This window comes from Dromaius novaehollandiae, chromosome 2, assembly GCF_036370855.1.
Source record: "Dromaius novaehollandiae isolate bDroNov1 chromosome 2, bDroNov1.hap1, whole genome shotgun sequence".
NCBI lineage: Eukaryota > Metazoa > Chordata > Aves > Casuariiformes > Dromaiidae > Dromaius > Dromaius novaehollandiae.
In genome coordinates, this window is record NC_088099.1 from 157,888,719 (window position 1) to 157,909,059 (window position 20,341).

Here is a 20,341-nt window from a genome sequence, read left to right on the forward strand (position 1 = left end):
AAAGTACTGAGTGACCTCAGAATCTGTAATGCTCAATTCATAGAATAAGGCATTTTAAGCAGGTGCAAGGAATGTTTAGTAAATTGAACATAGGAAATTAAGTGCAGGTGTAGCTAAGAGGTTCAGTCTCAAGTGGTTTAAATGTGCTACTTGCTGACAGCTATAATAATCCTAGTTCAAGCTGGGGAAAAGTAGCTCCTGCTGTGAACACAGTTTTTACAGATACAGTCCTATGACTACAGATGCCTCTGCTCCACCAAAGATAGTTTCACTGTTGAAAGAATAATCACCATATTGGATAAGAATAGTATCTTCACCACAAACGTGTGCTTCATCTCTTTAGGTGCCAGCATTTTTACTTTTAGCCTAAACTGACTGACCTGATGAATGAACCAAAAAGCCTTCTCTTACTGGCTCCCATTTTGCCTTTATTCATTCAAGTCTACCTATGTGTTTTCGGTCTCTTTATTAATGCATGAGAAATTACTAAATGCTTTTCCTCTCCGAAACGCTTCCAAGCCCACCAATGCAGTGACGTTCTGCCACCACGGTGATCTCAGCTCCACCTTTTTTGACTCAGACTGCGTTGCTCTATCCACATGTCATTGTTTTGCTCATTCTTTTGCAGAGACTGCCTGAGCTAGGCTCCTGTCATATTTAATAACCTAATTAAGTTCTACTGCGATACAAAGCCACGTTGAACGTCGGTGTGCTGCAACAAGTGCGTAGCCACGGGAGGGTGTGTGTGGTTCCTCTTGCAGACACAAGGAAGGACAACAGGCAGGTGCCTCTGACAGGTGACCCAGACAAGCTCAGGGCTGAACAAGGATCATCACTTTTTTGGTACTATTTCTGTTTTGTTGTATTGTTTTAGACCAATGACTGCCTAACGCACACAAGCAGCCCAAGGAGCAGAACACCTTGCGTTTCTGGACTCCGCACACGCCTGGAGGGACGACCCTGCTGCTCGTGCAGCCACACGGTTACGCCTTTCTCTTGGAAAACGGTTTTACGTCTCCTCACACGGAAAAACTAGGCTGTCCCATGGCGCTGAGCACCTCGGGGAAGAAGGCAGCCACCTCACCGCCTCACTTCCCCACCGCTTGAGCTGTAGGCCGCCATCCCCGATGCCACCTGCGACCCCCCTCAGGGCCCCGCGCCCCTGTCGCTCGCGGCGGGCATGCGCCGCCTCCCGCTCGGCAGCGGCGCGGGGGCGACCCGGGACCGCGCCGCTGCCCCCCGCCCGCCGCGGCACGCAGCGCCCCGCTATCGCGTGCCCATGGCAACCCCGGCGCTCCCGCCCCGCCCCATCCCGGCGTCACATCGCCCTAGGAGCCCGGCGGGCGCAAGCCCCGCCCTCCTCCCGCTCCGATTGGGCGTCCGGCCATAGCGCCATCTCGGCATAGCACCGCTGATTGGCCAGCTGCCTCTGAGGCACGGGGCGCGCGGTATCCACGAGGAGAAGGAGGCCGTTGCTCATTAGCATAGCCGCCCTCTCCCCCCCCACGCGTGGGTGCCCGCGGCGGGGCATCGCCGGGCGGCGGAGCGCGCAGCGTGGGCCGAGGCGGCCTGAGCCACGCCGGGAGGGAGCCGGTGCCGCGCCCGCGCTACGCGGCGGCTTCGAGGGCGCTGCCTCGGGCACGTAGAGCATCAGCCGCCTCCGCGGAGGGCCGCGCCGCCGCCCCGCCCTGGATGAGTCACGGGGACCCGGCGCTCGCGGTGGGGCCCGTAGCGGCGGCGCCGCGTCAGGCGGGGCGGCTCCCGCCGCAGCCCCGCGCCCGCGGAGGAGGGTCCCGCAGCCACCACCCGGCGGCGGAGCGAGCCCGAGCGCGGCGGTGAGCTCCAGCCTCACGAGCATCGCGTGCGGCAGCCGGGCCCGACGTGTTTCTGAGTAACTGCAGCTGCTCTACAGATCTCGGCGGCTTCTAAGACGTTATATATTCTTTTTTATATCTGCCCTTTCGGAGTCTCTCCCTGGGCTCCTATGGCACGGTGAGGTTGCACTTACCCCTTTACAGGGTTTTGTGGAGCTCCGTGGTTTTCCACTGTGATCTCCCTTTCATCTCAAAGGAATTCTCTGCGTTTTTATATATACTTTTTCTACTTTTTTGTTTTTTTGGTAAAAACCTGTTTCAGGGAGCATCAGTCAGCCAAAAAGGCTTTAAAGGAAGCAGCCAGCAGCAGTGACCAGGCCCCTCACGATGTGGACTTTCCTGGGTATTGCCTCCTTCATCTACGTGTATAAAAAGTGTGGGGACCTGATGACTTACGCTAATAAGGAGGTGCTCCTGTCCGTGTTGGTGTTTTTCTCCCTTGGCTTGCTGCTGTCATATAGGTACCGCTTCAGAGGGTCCAAGCAACAGCAGCAGCAGCAGCAGAAGTCCCACTTGGGGATGCTTTCTGATGTTCTTGCCGCTTTGCCGCTTATTGGCTTCTTCTGGGCCAAACCCACCCAAGGATCTCAACGAGTTGAACAACCCAAATCCCGAAAGGTAGGTTCAATTCAGACATGGTACACGGGGTGAAACATCCTGCTGTTGTAATCTCTGACAGCTACCCTGTGCTCCTAGTGAGGGAGAGGAGCTAATTAAGTGCTGGAAAACATTTCTGTTTTGATTCTGGACAGCTGATGTGCCAAGTCTTGCATGAGCTGTGGATAGCAAAAGAGGCAGGCTTATTTAATTGATATACTAGTTCTTCTGGGTGTTTTTTAGCATCAAATGTGAGTGTTGGAAAAAAGAGTTATAGTAAAGGATTATTATACTAGCAGAAAATACCCTCAGTTGCCAGTTCACTGTGAAGGTCGTCTTCCTAACATTTCTGGATGAAATATATTTGTCTAGAGAAAGCTGCAAATATAGTTAATTGGAAATTATTGCTGGTATAATACAAGACCTGGCCTCAGACAGTTAATCTGTTCCACTGAGCCTGGCATGAGACTTACTGTGACAGAGTAGAGAGAACTGTAGTTTGTAGCTGGAGCTTAGTTGGAGTCTTGTCATCTAAGACTACTGAATGAATATATGGGTTCAGTACATCTGTGGGTTGGAGCTGTTAGACTGCTTTCTTGTGCGCTTCTGGGCATTTTCAGCTGGGCAATGACCCCTTGCACAGCAGAATTTGAAGCTATTTTTGGCTGCAAGTGTCATGAATTTGCTGGCAGGTTCTGGATTTTTTTTTTTTTTAAAGCCTGCTTTCACTGCAGTTTGCTTTATTACCTGTTTTTTTTATAGGTAACTTATTTTTGCACCCACTTGGTGGGTTGTATAACCTTCGATACAGGTAGAAACAAGACACTGTGCCACTAGAAATCCTGGTATTGGTGTCATTCTGGGCATTCATTTCACTGATGCAGTCATGTTTTCACTGCTGTCGCATTTGCAGCACAGTGGATTGGACTTGCAGGCTTGCACTGGAATTTTCCTTGTAACTTTTTTGCAGTTCAGAGTACTTGTGATTAGTTGTATTGGGAAGGTAGTGTAACAGAGTTGGTCTTAAGGTATGGGATATATTTGTAACAATCTGATGTATATAATATAATCTGATGTATGTCAATTCTTGACAGCTTTAAATGTAGGTATGTGGTAATCTTGCCCATAGTTTAGATTGTTTAATGAGCTTTCATTTTAGGACCAGTTCTTCATAACATTTCCCCATTAGCTGTTTCTGCTGACACTTTCCCATTCGGAGTGTTTACCATAAGCTGATTTTTTTGTTTGTTTGTTTGTAGGGAAGTTTCAGTTAGAAAAATGCTGATGTTCTTTTACAATAAAATGAAAGAGAAACATTTTTCAGTGAATATGATAGCATTTTCCATTGCAAAATGCTAAGGCCCCCATATAGTAGGGGCTCATTGACATGAAGGCATTGGTATGTTACTTTGTAGATCAAGAAAATAGTACAGCCTTGGTTCATTGCCTTTTATAGGGACTTGACTTTCAGTATATCTGAGACTGAAATTATGTTTTAAGTGTTGTTTCCCCCCCCCCCCCCCCCCGCTTGTTGTGTTTTGGTCACATTGTGGAGTACAACTGATTTCATTTTGGACAAAACTAAACTGGAAGATGCTCTCCAACCAGCTGATGGGCGCTCAGTCCATCGGATCATAGCAGAACTAGTCCAAAGTTAGCCCCCTGAAGAAGTTATGGTACAGATATTCAGTTATCAGCACATCCTGTTTTGCACTACTTCCAAATCCCTTGCTATTCAGCCGTGTTCCTGTAAGCATAGTTTAAGTAGGCCAAGGAACAGCAGAGGACTATCCTTACCTCTGCTCAGTGTCAGGGATATGTAAGACTACAGCACTAGAGACTCATACCTATCTGCGATGGACAAAACTGATTAACTTTGACCCTGCAAAAATAATTTCCTCATCCCTCTATTCCTGCATCATGCTATAATTAATTAATTGTAATGTAAATGTACAGCAGAAATTCTACATGTGCATTTGTAATTTTGTTGTCTTTCCTTTCTAAAGGGCAGAAGAGAAGTAAACTTCTCAGATTTGCATATGACAGAGACTGCTCCAAATACAACATTATCATCCCAATATGATCCGGAAATTATCATTGTGGGTTCAGGTGTCCTTGGTTCTTCTTTGGCTGCGGTGCTCTCAAGGGATGGAAGAAAGGTGACTGTCATAGAGAGGGATCTGAAAGAACCTGACAGGATAGTTGGAGAGCTGTTACAACCTGGAGGCTTTAGTGCCCTTAGAGACTTGGGTCTTGAAGGTAAGTGCATTTCAAAGTGTAGACACATCTATAACACAAAAGTTAGCACACTCCATTGCATATTTACAAAAAGCATGCCCTACAGAGAAGATTAAAAAAAAGAAAACATTATCTACTGTGACTATTTGAATTAAAAATGCTTAGATGTTTTTAGTCCACCATTTTGAAAATATTCTCTCTTTAGCATGTCTTTGGATTGAGAAAATTGGACTCTATGTAAAGAAGTAATTTTAATAAACAATTCAGTTTTTTGAAATATGCTTTTCTTACCCATATATTGGCATATATTTTGCAGATACAGTGGAAGGTATTGATGCGCAAGCAGTAAATGGTTACATAATTCATGACACAGAGAGCAAGTCAGAGGTTGAAGTTCCTTATCCAACATCTGAAGATGGCCGTGTGGCTAGTGGAAAGTCATTTCATCATGGCCACTTCATCATGGGTCTCCGAAGGGCAGCTATGGCGGAACCCAAGTAAGTCAACTTGTAATAGTGAACATCACATTTTGTCTCCTGAGACTTAGTAGCATTTTTCCCAGCGTCGGGGAGATTTTCAATCCATTTCATTCCATCTGAGCACAGAGGCCTCCAATTCTCAAGACTAATAAAAAAAAAGAGGCCTATACTTGCTTTTTCTGTTTTCTATAGATGTCATGTACATGAACCAAATATACATCGTATATTAGCCACTGGGACAAGTTAATCTTTAAATTTATGGGAATATAAGCTTCATATATTATGCAAGGTTTTGGCCCTCGTGAAAGAACAGTTCAAGTGTAAAGGCTTGATTCTCCTGTATTGATTCTTGTTTTTTTTAACAAAAGAAGCCACCTCTTCTCAGTAAAGACAATGCATAGAACTTCTTTGACTGGTCAGGAAACGAATGGTAAATCTGGTATCATTTCTTATGGTGATGTTAGTTGTGATGCAAGAAATCAAACTCTTTTTACATTTATATGTTTGTGCTTTTTCTGATAACAACAAAGTAGGCCAAATAGCTAGAATGGAACAACGAGTAGCTGCAAAGAGCTTCTGTGTTTTAGAATATTGTAGACCCTTCCTCTTACTAATAAAATAAAAATCACGGTGTTTGGTATTTCTTCTAACTGATCACTTTCTTTGAGAAACTTTCATTGATGCAGAGTAGATACTAGATGCTGTTTTTTGTGGGTTTTTTTTTTTTTTTTGCTCTAAATTATGCTTACCAGGGAAATAAAGCCATTCATATTTTCTTTATTCCTTATGTATCTTTATTCTGAACTGGAAAATTGCTTGCTCCCATCATTTATGTAACATTTTATGAAGTATTAAAATCAGCACTAAAAGATAGCAAGTCTGCAATACAGTTAAGATTAATGACAACTGCATTTGCTATCTGTAAAAGCTAAAGCTTTGTTGTTAGGGCTTCAAACTCAGTGAAATTTGGGCACATGTTCTTTCAATTTGTGGAAGGCTCCAGTAGCTGTACAAAAATTTTGAAGCAAAAATTTACAGCAGGTAATGTTTGACTTGAATTCTGTTCTTTCCCATTTTCCAGGCTCTCTTTAATGTTCCTTTTGTGTATGTTTGCTTTCTTTTTATATGTAGCAAAGAAAACTGCATATTGAATCAAGGTGCAGAAGAGAGCAAACAATCTTAGTAGCACCATGAAGCTTTGCCTTTCATCTCATAATTTGTGAAAATATAGGGGAGAATTACTACTGGTTAATATATCCTTTTTCTCTGTGCTAGGCAATATGGATTTATTTCAGATGAGTAAAATTAATTTGTAGAGGAAAAAGGAAGTGCGTTGTTAACCCAACAGGTTGCTGTATTCCCTTTCTGCTGAAGTTCCTATTAGTGTGCTTTCACATAACCATTCGTATTTTGATACAGCCAACCTGCTTGTTGCCTGGAAAAATTGTTAAGCTAGTCACTACCACTTTTTTGTCTTGTGAGATTTGACATGGTAGGTATGCTTTCCTATGCCTAGGAGTTCAGATCTCTTGTGAAGTTTAAGTGTGGCAGTGAAGTGTTGGGGCAGGTAATAGGTATGAATATGTCTGTCCCCTGTTACTCACTGGCGTGTGAGTTAGGGCACTCACCTTGGATGTGGGCAATTTGCTTTGAAATTTCTGTGCTGGCTGACATGTAGCAAAGATAAGAATCCAATTGTGTATGTTCCTTTGAGAGCCAGAAGCATCAAGCTGCTATGTTCTCACATGGATCTTTACCTTGCTTTTCTGAGTTGTTGAATTCCATATGGGTATGAAAATATTCATGACCTAGAGAAAGAAGAGTGTTAGTTTTGAGCTGCTGAGAGTGTGTCTGAACTGTTAGAATCAGGTCTAACAGCTCAGACCCAACAATGAATTTAGGTAGACAGATGCTTAATTTTTGAAACCTGAATAGCCGATGTTGGGAGATGAATGCAAGGGGTGCTCAGTTCAAACTGATCCATAAGCATTAGGAGAACTGTAAAGGCACAAACAGCAAACTGAATGTGTATCCTGAATTTTGAGGTGAAAAGCTAGATGTCTGTGTTCTATGCAGATTAGGTAGGTTATTTTGAGACGTAGGTATCTCAGTTCTACCTAGTTTACACATTGATGTTGAAGTGCTACTTTGGATCTTACTCCTTGGTTTTACATAGAGTTAGGTCTCGCCCAAACTCTCAGCATTTCCCGCTGTTCAGCACAGATGACTCCTCAATTACGGCTGGTTTCTGACAGCTACTAGGTATCAGATTCCTTTGTGTATCTCACATGTGGCTATGGGACACTTAATGCAAAACTGGGGATTCTGCTAAATGGTAGCATGTTTGAGTTAAGCATTACAGTTTAAGAGTATTCTCACATATCAAACATAATGGTAGTGTTGAACTAAAATTAATGATAGGCACTTTTTGCTATTTAACATGGCTTCTAAAAGCGGTCAAAACCACATCTTTGTGTGCAAAATTAAAAAAAAAAAGTGTGTGTGACTGCAAAAACAGGCTTATTGAAGAACTGGTTTTACTTCTACGTGCAGTGCCTTGAAATTTTGGCCTCATTAATCCTCTTCCATTGTGTTCTTAACCCCTTTAATTTCAGTGCAAAATTCATTGAAGGCAATGTGTTACAGTTGCTTGAGGAAGAAGACTGTGTAGTGGGTGTTCAGTACAAGGACAAAGAAACTGGAGATATTAAGGTGAGACAGTTTTGTGTTTTGATCTTTGTTTAACTGCTGTCTGAATACAGTCATGTATATAGCGTTTTAAAAAAGTTTGCTATTTCAGAGCACTGATGCAGAAATACTTCAATTGTCAAGAAAGCAGAAGCTTTAATGAAAGGGAGATTGCTTTCTAGTGGGTACAGTCCTGGCGTATGGGAATTCCTGTTATAACTTCCTGTGCAGCTTCTGATGGCAGTGTCTCTGGAGAATTCACTTAATCATTTATTCCAATATGCACATGTCTGGAGTTTAAAATCTTTCGAAAGTTACTGATGAAAAACAATATATTAAGACTTATGCTTTGTATGTGTAATGTCTGCATTTCCACATATGCTTCCACCATCAACTGAGGTATCTGAAAGTAAGAGAGTAGGTGCCTATTCACAGAGATTCTTCTCTGTCCAGTCATTTCTTGGAACACAGGAAGAGAATGAGTGAGTTCTGGATTATTTTAATTGTATCACTGATTTGATTCATGTTCTGTGCCTCAACTAATGCTGAAGTGCTGGCTAAATGCTATTAAACTGAGTGAATTTATTATTAAAATGTTTGGGAGAGATCAGCTTTGGTAGAATCTATGTGCTTAAGTCCTGGGTGTACTGCCTATTCTCTAGACAAGTGAAAAGTTGAAATCTTCTTTCCTGGTTTTGAAGTTCCTTTACTGTCTGAAGTTATGTAGTAAGCGTGTTCAGATGTGCTCTGATGGAAAGACAGGTATCTTTCTCCTGTCTAAGCTCTGCTGCCCTCCATACTAGATTCAGAAAACTCCTAAGGAGTTGGAAGATCCTGCTCTGAGCTTTACTAACAAAATCTCACATCTCTAGGTCATTTAGAAATGAAAATGGTATAGCCATATGTGAAAGAGTCATTTAGAAGCACTTGCCCAAGATATAGGAGAACTGGTTTTAAGCCCTCCTCAGGCAAAAGGCATTTCAGTCCATTTGCTCGTGAGTGCTATCACTGGAAAGCTGTAAGACTGCTGAGTGGAAACACCATACTTGACCCCCCTTGAAGTAGCCTGCAGTGGGGAATCCCAAGTCCTGTTCCATGGTCTGTCTGCTTTTAATCTCCAGTAAAATATGCCATTGGATCACATCTGGGTACTGGAAAGGTAGAAATTTTTTGTTTTTTGTTTTCCTCAAATCCAACTCACTTTATCATCGAGCAATATCAATTTAAGAAGGGGTTTGGCTTTTTTTGGTAGTGCATGGTTCCTGTCTGTATAGTGGGCATAAGCAAACTCATACTTTTCTTTGAGTGCTCTAAGTTCTGTGGCTGGAAAAAGCTGGCCTAGATCTCTGATGGTAGAAACTCAGTGGAAGAAATTTCTGCTGACCTTTTTTTCTAGCTGTGCTTCAGTATCTGTGACTTTATACAGCTGGAGAACTAATTAAAAAAAGAAAAGGCTGTTTCCATTCTTTATCAGCTTTCATAAGGAAATGGGGCTGATGCAAATGTTATGCCTGTGTGCTTTTCTGTCCTCCACATCCCTAGTCTCTTCTCTACCACATGACCTCTGAGTTTTCTGATCTCTTAAATGAAGCTGAAATTAGCCAGTACGATAAAGTCAAATTACAAAGAGGCAACTGAATAGAGGAAAGGTGTAAGTACACTGACTGTGGAAAAATTGTAGCATGAGAGTTCAGATCATTAGGCACCAGGGAATCCATGCAGCCAGGCAACTTGTACATGCGCTAATTGCAGGAATGATAAGAGCTTGCAATCATCTGAGGCAGGAATCCATCAGAAAAAAAGGTTTTATTAGTTCTACTATCTGTTGAACTGTGTTCCTGAACTCACTTCCATAAGCTCAAAGACTAGAAATATGTATACTATTTTACTCAGCTCCACACCCGTCTGCCTTTGTCTAACATCCCTTCATGCAGCAAAAGACAAAAGGATCATGTCATACAAGTGATTGAGTCCCATTCCTGTGCAGGAGGGAACTGCTCATAGATGAACACATTCCAGGCACAGATGTAGAGTTCACATACTGGCTCACTGGATGCTTCTGTCCAGTGCTACAAAGTTTCCCAGGAGTACTAATGAAACGTGGTGTGACTTTTTGCCCTATTATTTACAGCCTGAAAGCTTAAAAGGCAAATTATTTTTCTGCTTATGCCTACTGTATGAAATGATTAAAGGCCAAGGGCTAATGCTCATTATAAACCTATAGCCATTTGCAATTAAATGACTGTATAGACTGAATGAATGAATGAGAAAGCTGTACATCTCTTTCTAAAAAAGAAAACGTCTACCTCTGAATGGTTTCTGTTATGATGTTCTAATCTTACCATATACCAATAAAATGTTTAAAAATATACTTTAAAATGGTAATCAGAATAATTTCCTCATGTTAGAGAATAATGAGTGTATTAAACATTTAGAATTTGTACATGCATTCAAGTTGAACCTAATCAGTTCACTCAGATTTTCCTTTGTATTTTCTTTACATGCACAATTTCTGCTCATAGTTCCTAAATACTAGGAACTGCTCAGAATTGCCTGTGTACTCTGCATTTCAGTTTGTTACACTGCTTTGGTTTGTTTTTGTTTAGTTGCTTGTGTGTGGTTCTTTTGTTTTAAATTTCTTTTTTGATTTTTTTTCTTTTTTTTTTTTTCCTGAAGAAGAACATTGTAGGGTGCAGGGAGCAGTTACTCTACTTTCTTGTCTTTATTTCTGTCAAAGTTGCTACACAGTCCCCGTAAATATGTTATTTGATTGCATGTCTATAAAGGCTGGAGCATATCATTAGGCTAAATTTTAGAAGAAGTAAAGTTAAATATCAAGATGAGGAAGGCAAAAAATACTTTCTTAATGCATGTTTTATAAATCTGGTTTATGATCATCTGTTTATTGTTTTGTAGAACATCTAATGTGCAATTGAAAACAAGAGGGTTTGGGAAGTAATCTCTACTGTTGTTCTGAATCAAAATAGGAAATGTTATTTCTTTTTTTTATGCTGCAGGAGCTCCATGCACCACTTACTGTTGTTGCTGATGGACTTTTCTCCAAGTTTAGGAAAAATTTGGTCTCCAGCAAAGTTACTATTTCATCCCATTTTGTTGGCTGCATTTTGAAGGTAGGTTTTACATATAATACTGTATAAGCTGGCATGCTACTGTTTCTTAATGTTGGTTTAAATTAAACTGAGTATGTTCTGGCTCACTAACTTTATTCATATGCTTTGGCGTATTGCCTATTTTTGATCTTCACTGAGAAACGAGAAGAAACTCACTTCCCAGAGTCTGATGTCTTACAAAGGCCTTGCAGCATCTAAATGTTGTGGAAAGATTACTGCAAAGTGATACCCGGTAACACTTGATACAGGATTTGTAAACTGCTTTTTCCCTTAAAGGGGGTCAAGTACGTGTGTTGGGGGGGACACTCAGATCACAGTCAGTATTTCTTAAAACACCTTTTTTTGATTAACCTGTTACATCAATAGAATCAAGCTGCAGTTATTAATGGCAGGTAGCTGTACACACAACACATTCACTTAATTGCTTACATACTTCATTCGCATATTGACTTACAGTTACCTAGTTGGAGCAGTGTTTGGGAGGCCAACCCCCACTGCATACTGATGCACTGGGGGTTCTAGGTGGTGTTTGGAGGGTCCCTCAGAGTCCTCCGTTTCATCAGGCTTATGCATAATCCTGCATGTATAATCCTGTATTCTCTGCATGTAGCAGCCACCGTCCTCTTGACAGTGTCACACAAGCCATTACTGATGCTAGTGTGTGCTGACAGTCTTGTACCAATTCAGCAGACTCTTCGTGTCCTGAGTTTATCAGTTATTTTGGATTCCACAGGATTGCTAGTCTCCAGAGCTTATCAGTCCTTGGGAAACTTTTGCACGCTACCTTCTCAATATGTACGTTTCCTTTCTTTGGCCTGTTGTTTTCTGGTTTTCCATCCAAAGTTGTAGGTACTTACAGAACATTCACACGAATTCATACTGAAGGGGCTTTTATGATATGGAGTTAGCATTTGTTACTATTTGTTATTTTTTGGAAGGTTTTTAGTAAGGAAATGACAGCAATGTAAAGTGGAAGAAAAGTGTTCGAGTCAGAATCTGTGGAAAGAAGAGATTTATGCAAGAGTTCAATCACATGTAATTGCTGGTAGAGGCACTGAAGTTTTACAGAGAGAATATTTCTGTATAAAAGATTTGAATACTTTTTTTAAGCAACTGCTGAGGACTGTCTTGAATTTTGATATTAAGTGGTTTCCAACAGAATTAGAACCATGTTTTTAATGTTTTTCCAGGCATTCTGTCAGTTTTTGTGTCACTTGAAAATTGTCACTTGGAAATTTTCGTCCTATGTTTTTAACTCGTAAATTATTGATACATACGCTGTCTCAACTATAGGATAACTGAAGTTGCCATGTCAGATGTAGTATATGTGGTACAATTGCCGCTCAGATTTTCAATTCTTAAAGTACATTTTTAAATAATTGTAATTGTAGTCTAAGTAATCCAGATACAAAAAAAGAATGTGGATATTGCACTTAATTAGATTTCTGACTCTAACAGTAGAGTTCATTGTTAATCTATGCATATAATTTCCCTATAGCTGAACAAGGGAGGGATAAACAAGTAGGGCAGAATTCAGCATAGCTGGTTAAAATGATCTCTGGACTACATAGACGTGTGTATAGGAAATACTAAAAATGGGATGTTTCAGCATCTCGTATAAAACAAGTACTAATCCCTAGGTTGGAGGTAGGCACCTTTGTCAAGCTGGAATGTAATTTGTAAAATTGTTTGCCTGGGTAGAGCTGCTTCAACTGGTTTCTGTTAAGATGTCAATGGCTGAGCTGGTGACACTCATTTTTTCCCTAATATTTTTATTATTAGGGCACTTGTTCAGGGAGAAATCTTGAGTTTCAGCTGCTCTTAACAGCTGTGGGTTAAACCACTTGTGGCTTACACTCCGGAAGAATACCCTAACTGTGCTTCTGCCTGAAGATGGGTCACTGCATAACTAAGGGAAATACGTATCTTAAAAACCTATACGTTTTGGGTGAGAAAGTGTGAATCTAGCTCTGTAGCTAGATGACTGGAGAACTCAGGTGGGAATACTGAGTGTATCTTGCTCTCCACAGCTGCTATATTAACCACTGGATTAATAGATAAAATAATTAAGGGAGCAGGAATGAACACCACAGAACTTCCAGTGGACTGGAAACACAGATTTGGAGAAATCTCAGTACCTTTTGGGTCCTTCCATCTTTGATAATTATTGCTGCCCAACACCTTTGTTTCTCCCCTTTTGGAAACTTGTTTCAAGCATATGAGTAGCTACTGTGGCTACTGTCGTGGTTAGGAGCCTATGAGTCTTCCTCAACTGATATCTCTATATAGTGATATACAGAGTATTGTATTTTTCCCTCCCACCACTTTGTTTATTAAAATAATACAAAATGATCCTATGGAAAACTATCACATTATGTACTGACAATGGCATGTTTTCTACATATTACTGAACTGGCTAAATGAAATGTATAGCTTAACATATACTTTAGTAGCTATTAAAATGTATTACCAAAAGAATTGTAATTACACTGGAGGCAAGCTAACTTTGTTCTTGAAAATATTTCTGTTCTTCATTTAAAGACAACAAATGACACAGGCAAACTTGATATGGTATTTTATGGGATCTTATTTCCAAGTATATCAGAAATGATATTGTATTTCTCAAGTTTAATATGCTTTCATTAATCAGTCTCGATCCTTCTCCCCCTCTCTTTATTTTTAAGGATACACCACAGTTTAAAGCTAATTATGCTGAACTTGTTTTAGCGAAAACTAGTCCAGTGCTAATCTATCAGATTTCTTCAACTGAGACTCGGGTCCTCGTTGATATTCGAGGGGAGATGCCAAAAAATTTAAAAGAATACATGATTGAGAACATTCATCCACAACTACCTGGTAAGTCTAGAAAGGTTTCCCTCCAAAGTCTTCACAATTAGAATGTGCCCTAAAGGAATCATCCGTTGAACTGATTGGTTTTTTTTCCCAATTTCACTGCTGAAATATTGACGTGTGAATTTAAAATCAGATCTGTATATACATGGAATAATCTTTGGATTGTGTTAGTCGTCTTTGGCATCCAAATCCTTGCAAGATTTGGAGTGAGGAGGGGAAGACATGGAGGTTGATGTTTTTCCCATGCACACGGTTACTGTTGCAATGAAACAGGCACTGCTTAGATTCCACATCAGACGGCAGTTTGTTCACTTGACATCTGTAGTGTTAGCAAGTCAGAAGGATTACATTAAGCTCTTCCAAGAAGAGTTTAAAATGGGTTGCATGCAAATTATTTAAGACTCCACCTAAGTAATGTAACTAAATAATTTGGTAATTACAGATCACCTAAAGGAACCATTCTTAACAGCAGTTCAGAATGATCGCTTGAGGACTATGCCAGCAAGCTTCTTGCCTCCTTCAGCTGTTGACAAAAAAGGTATGTATTATGAAATAAGTGGGGGAAAAAGCATTATAAATTACTCGTGAGACTTAAGACTATGTTGTTGTATGTGTATGTTGTCGGTATGTATGTTGTTCAGTACAATTGCCTTATGATTCTGGTAAGAAAAACAGTATTTTGAAAATGTCTGTATTTGGCACAATTTGACTAGAATGTTTATATTGACACTAGACTTCAAATTAATCTGCTTCATTTTAAAGTTCAGGGTTGTTTTTATTTTTAAGATGTAGAACAAATCAGTTCATGACTGAAATCACTCATGCTTATACAAAGTTTGTTCCTTTTTTTAAAAGGAAAACATGATATTAGAAAAGCTCTTGAGCTCTGTGTTTGTATGTATTTCACAAACGTGCACATATACAGGAAAGATATTTTGAACACTTACCTTTTTAGAGCTTTTTAAACAAGATAATTCAAAGACATCTGATTTTAAATTTCTAGTTGTTATAAGTCTTGTTTCCTGGTGGGAATGAATTCTTTGTAAGTTTTATATCAAAATACAGGGTTTGAGTTTAATGTTTGCATAGTGGGTTGTACGGTATTATATTAATTTTTCTCTTCTTCTTAGGAGTTCTTCTTTTAGGAGATGCATACAATATAAGGCACCCTCTAACTGGTGGAGGAATGAGTGTTGTTTTAAACGATGTTAAAATATGGAGAAGTTTGCTGCAGAATATTCCAGACCTGTATGAAGACTCTGACATTCTTCAGGTGAAGCTTTATTTTGGACTTAGTTTAGGCAGCTTTAGCTGCAGTTTAGATAAGACACTAAGTTTCATGCAGCTCAGGGACATGTAAGTTATTAGTGAGGCACAGCAGTTTACAAAACTTTGGATAGATAAATCATACATTAGGCTTTCACTAGTAGGCAGAGATGTGATTCATTACTTTTATGGCTGTGTGGCAAAAGGCAGATGCAAAACTCTGTTTAGTGGTATGTCTTGTTTTGCTTAAGGAGACTCTTGTGCCATGTCTATAGTCAGTCTGCTTTGCTAGTATAGTATTTGGTATTTCCCATATTGATAGTGCATTTCTGATGTAGATCTAGCTTAAGAGGGATGAGGCTGGACCAGTACACTTGTGTGAGTGGTACCTAGAGAATAATGAGCATGTGCACCTAGTGAGAAGCATTTAAAGGGAGGCTGAACGTCATTGATCTTTATAGCCAATACAGGATTTACCTGACCAAGTATAGATATCTACATCTCAGCTCATCACCTCAGATTTATAGTTATTTCCTACTTACTTTCAGTCAACAGAGAGAAATACATGAGTTATATCTGTCAAGTATCTGATCTAATCCAGCCACCTCTGCATTACGAGATAAAGCACACCCTGGAGCTGCCTGCTTTTCTCTGTCTCATGTAAGAGCAGCCTAGATCACTGGTTCAGATAAATTTCCAAAGTTCCTCAATGACTTAGTGTAGTTTTAATACAGTTTATCACTAAATCCACTCTACACTTTGATATGAGTATGACTCTCTCATCCATTTAGAAAGCTTTTGAATGCTCTTCTGTAGTTTCCTCATAGAAATAATGTTTTTCTCTCTTTTGCAGGCAAAAAGAACATTTTACTGGTCAAGAAAAAAGTCTCATTCTTTTGTAGTGAATGTTCTTGCCCAGGCCCTATATGAACTTTTTGCTGCCACAGACGGTAAGTACATTTTAAAGATAACATCTAACTAGTTACCATTTGATAAATAAATATGGGGTGAGGAGGAGGTGGGATGTATATGTATATAAGCAGATGTCCATGTGTTTGTGTTTATATGCACTTCAGAGGATTTTAAGGGGTTTGTTTAACCTGTGTTCCCAGTTATTTAGCTCTAGTCTTATGTAAACTGAGTTTTAGTTATGTGAAGGAAAGTCTGGAATTAGTATTCAAAAAAAAACTGTTATCAGTTAGTACTCAGAAATATGTAGATATTTTGCAAGATTATCCTTTACTTAAAGAGAGACAGCTGCAAAGTCATGGATTTTACATCACTGTTGTGTACGCTGAAAAAGTTTTCAATATCTGCTGTATATATTTGCTGAGTCATTTTTAATTCATTTTGTAGATTCCTTGCATCAACTAAAGAAAGCCTGTTTCCATTACTTCAGACTCGGTGGCGAGTGTGTCTCAGGTCCTGTTGGATTGCTATCTGTGTAAGTTCAATGCACTGATAATAGTTAATGTGAACTTGATAAAGTATTATGAACCTCTGTTGGGACCTACCTTGCTCCCAGTCAGTCAAATCTGCACGTGGAGAATGGTCCACATGAACTGATGCCTTAAGGATTAGGCTTAGATTGAAGCTTTGTTAGCATTTGAACACAATGGCTTCTGACTTTTTTAATGCAGCTAAAATATGGAAAGAAGTTAATATAGGTGGCATTGGAGTTTGAATGGTGCAGAGTGGTCCAGGCTAGCTGAAGAGTTAAGGGTAAAAGAGGCATTTCATACTTGATAAGCTGAGGGTAGTGACAGATGTCTCCCATATATGAGCAAAAGGAGCAGGAAAATGAGTAACTATCAAGGTGTTTCAGATAACCCAAGAAATGGGTAAATGCACATAAATCATACTACTTTGAATGTGTGAAGGGTGAGCATTTGTTTCTCCCATTCTGGAATAAGAGCTTAAACTGGTAGAGCCTGTTGAGAATAGTCCCCTGGGAAATGATAAAGGCAGGCACAGACTACGAGAAATGAGAGAGAAATGGGGAGGGGGAAAAAAAAAAAAAAAAGAAAGAAGCAGCGGTGTGCATGGACTACACTGCACAAGGGAGTACAGAGTGCGTAGCAGCCTCAGGATGTACCATATTTTTTCAGTTGAGACATCAGGACCAGAGCTGCCTAAATGAGAAAGACAAACATGATCTTGAATGACAGTCTTTATTCGTAAATTGAAAATTTAGTGCTTTTCATTTCTGCTTATTTACATTTTTTTGTTTTTGTGTGTGTTTTTTTTTTAATACAGGTTATCTCCTAAACCAATGGTACTGATTGGTCACTTCTTTGCTGTGGCATTATATGCTGTTTATTTTTGCTTTAAGTCGGAGTCGTGGATCACCAAACCTCGAGCATTCCTCAGTAGTGGAGCTGTCCTTTACCGGAGTTGCTCTATAATATTTCCACTTATTTACTCTGAAATGAAATACTTAGTCTATTAAATGGAAATGGGGGAAATGACTGAAGGAAGAAGACATGAAAGTCACGATGCCTTTAAAATCTTTGGACATGTACTATTTAACAGTGTATTATGTTTTCTTCTCTTTAAAATGCAATTTCCCTGTTCAGGATTTGGCTTAAATTTAGTTTTGTGGTTATATAGCCATATATTGTATGTAAATATCCTTTCCTTTGCAATTTGATTTTAAAAATGAGTTAGCTGTTTACAAGGACCATAATTAAGTGTTGACATATGGTAGATAATTGCCAGTTTTGTCAGAAAATTCATTCATCACTTTATCCATTGCATAGAGTGCACCACTAATATTAATAAACTGAAAAGTGAAAAATGTAAACCATATGCTGCTATTATCCTTCATGCTTTTTTTCTGTTAAATAGCTCCATAGACTGTTTCTTTGTTACTGTGAAATGTTGTAAGAAAATTCTTGATTTATGTTATTTCATTAGAAATATCTGCCTCTATTCTACTTCAGTTGCAGCTAAGATACTAGTCCACTGACATTTAAAAGGACACTGTAAAGGATTTCAGATCATGAAGTGTCACCATATCTTTAAATTTGATCACTGTTGCAAGTGTCATGTTGCTTTTCTAAAATCATTTTTAAACCAGAATTACTTTAAACAAGTAATAATCAAACTGTAGTTCTCTTGACTACTGCATTGCAGCTGCGTAGTGAAAGCACATATTTCTGAAACTTCCTTCCTTCCTATCTGTCTCACTTCCTTTTTGAAAGCTTAGGGTTTTCTTTGTTTTGTTTAGCTTGGTGTGTGCGCAACTGAAGTTTATAAATACTGCCACTAACTGAAGCACAGCATCAAATGATTCCCCCTGAAACAAATTCAGTCAAGGCTATTTCCAGGAGACAGTAAAGTAACCTTTAATATTACTTCTAAAAACTCATGAGAAGTACCGTGAAAGTGTCCTTTTAATACTTGGAATATATTTTTTCCTGTAGAGGTTACTGCATGTAACTAAAGAGTTCATGTTTTTACTGTTGGTTAATATTCCTCTCTGTTATCTTCAACAGTATGCTTTCCTTCATTCTTGTGTATTTTGATTTTTATTTTTTTTCTCACCTCTCTTATGTTTGCTTTGGTATCACTGTGTGGCTTTTCTATTCTGGCTTGCCTAAACAATCATGCATCAGTGCAGCCAAGAGTTTAGAGAGCAGTAGCAGATTACATGTTTCTGTACTAGCAAACTTTTGAGTGTATCTTTTGAAAATGACAGGTTGCATAAACTGTATATAAACATAATTTTTCTGTTGGATTTTCAAAAAAAAAACCTATGGAGAGGCTTTTTTAGTATTTTATTTGATGGATATTTTAAATGACCAGTTTTTTTCCAGAGGAAACAAAAATACATATATTTTTCTAACCATTATTGCTTTTGATACCCTCATGAAATTAAACATAGACACATTCACAATGCGTAAAAACTTCAGGGTAAAATACTAATATTTTCAAGTATCATTGTAAATGGTAACTAAATGATACCCCTTTAAGGGTATACAAAGTTTGCAGAATTTATATGTGTTTTCAAAATTTGTGACAATTTTGAAAATATTGGTTACTTTTACATATCCCTGTTTTTTAATATTATTTGCAGTGAGTCTCTTTAAAAGTCAAAGATTAACAATCCCGAGCCAAATACACCCCCTCAGCTAACTTACTTAAATAAAAAGTTCTGATATCTGTAGATCTCTGTTGTGTATTTCTGAACAATGACTTTTTGTAGGTGCTGAATACCACTGTGCTTAGAATTTACATATATGTTTAGGTGCTTTGCTTTTGTTTTGAACTCAGCTTCTGGTTAAATTTCCTGCCATGACTATAGAAGTAAATATTACTTGTTGAAAATTGTAATGGGGGAAATCTTGTATGTATGTGTAAGGAAGAACAAATGACTCATGAAATGGATATGTAACTTGTCTTCTGGACAAGATGGAAGGACTTGATCAAGTATTGAACAAATTGGGATCATTTGGAACATGCAGTAGCACAGAGTGTCATCTACTAACTGAAATTATCAATGCATTGATTTTCAGTAGTGTTTGGAAAAAATAGGCTGGGATCCTACTACCCCAGCTGGCCAGCAGCACACAGCAAAGCTTTGTCATGGTGAAGAGAAGTTGCAGAACAGAACTTCAGGCCACGTTCCATAGCGCCTGGCTGTGGCGCTTCTCTCGGAGGGAGGCAGAGGACGAGGAAGGAATGAAAGAAACCATTTCTGAGCCAAATGAGGGCGAGAATAGTAAAGCTGGCAGCAAGGGGGAAAGTCTTTAGTCAAAATGGCCAAAGATGGAATCTAACAACAGCTAGTGCTAGCCAAAGTATGCAGTACAAAGTGTAAAGAGTTCTGGTTTCTGCTTTCTACATCTATATGCAGCAAAGGGAAGTGATATGCCAGAAAAGAGGAATCACAGTCATGACTCAAAATCTGAGAAGAACATAGAGACTGCACACATAGACAACTCACAGGTTGCATCAAACATATATATATGTGTGTGTGTGTATATATATATTAAAAAAATGCAAATTTTAAAGGGGTTAGTTCTAGGGATTTGTACACTGCAAAATTTAACACTGTGCTCTATCCTAATTGATGTCCTCTTGATTAAAGTGTTGCAGGCACGTGAGGGATCTGTATCTCGTTGAGTATGTGATTATCCCTGTATTCCCGGATGGATGCAGCTATGTCTGACCAACAGCAAAGAAGCAAGAGAAGCGGCTATATAGTGGTGAG

General features: G+C 39.4%; 1 protein-coding gene across 1 annotated transcript; it reads left to right on the plus strand.

Moving 5' to 3' along the window:
* Positions 1-1,408: 1,408 nt before the first annotated feature.
* SQLE (squalene epoxidase) lies at positions 1,409-19,294 on the plus strand. The gene is made up of 11 exons (XM_026110114.2): positions 1,409-2,492; positions 4,478-4,730; positions 5,026-5,206; positions 7,804-7,900; positions 10,894-11,007; positions 13,692-13,863; positions 14,303-14,398; positions 14,991-15,133; positions 15,980-16,076; positions 16,483-16,570; positions 17,383-19,294. Exons 1-11 carry the CDS (start codon positions 2,202-2,204, stop codon positions 17,573-17,575), a joined length of 1,725 nt encoding a protein of 574 aa, XP_025965899.1. The 5' UTR covers positions 1,409-2,201; the 3' UTR covers positions 17,576-19,294.
* The last annotated feature ends 1,047 nt before the right edge of the window (positions 19,295-20,341 follow it).

Coding starts and splice junctions, on each gene's coding strand:
- SQLE (XM_026110114.2), top strand. CDS start 2,202: ATGTGGACTTTCCTGGGTATTGCCTCCTTCATCTACGTGTATAAAAAG. Junction 7,901..10,893: donor AAGAAACTGGAGATATTAAG/GTGAGACAGTTT, acceptor TTTATGCTGCAG/GAGCTCCATGCACCACTTAC. Junction 14,399..14,990: donor TTCAGCTGTTGACAAAAAAG/GTATGTATTATG, acceptor TCTTCTTCTTAG/GAGTTCTTCTTTTAGGAGAT.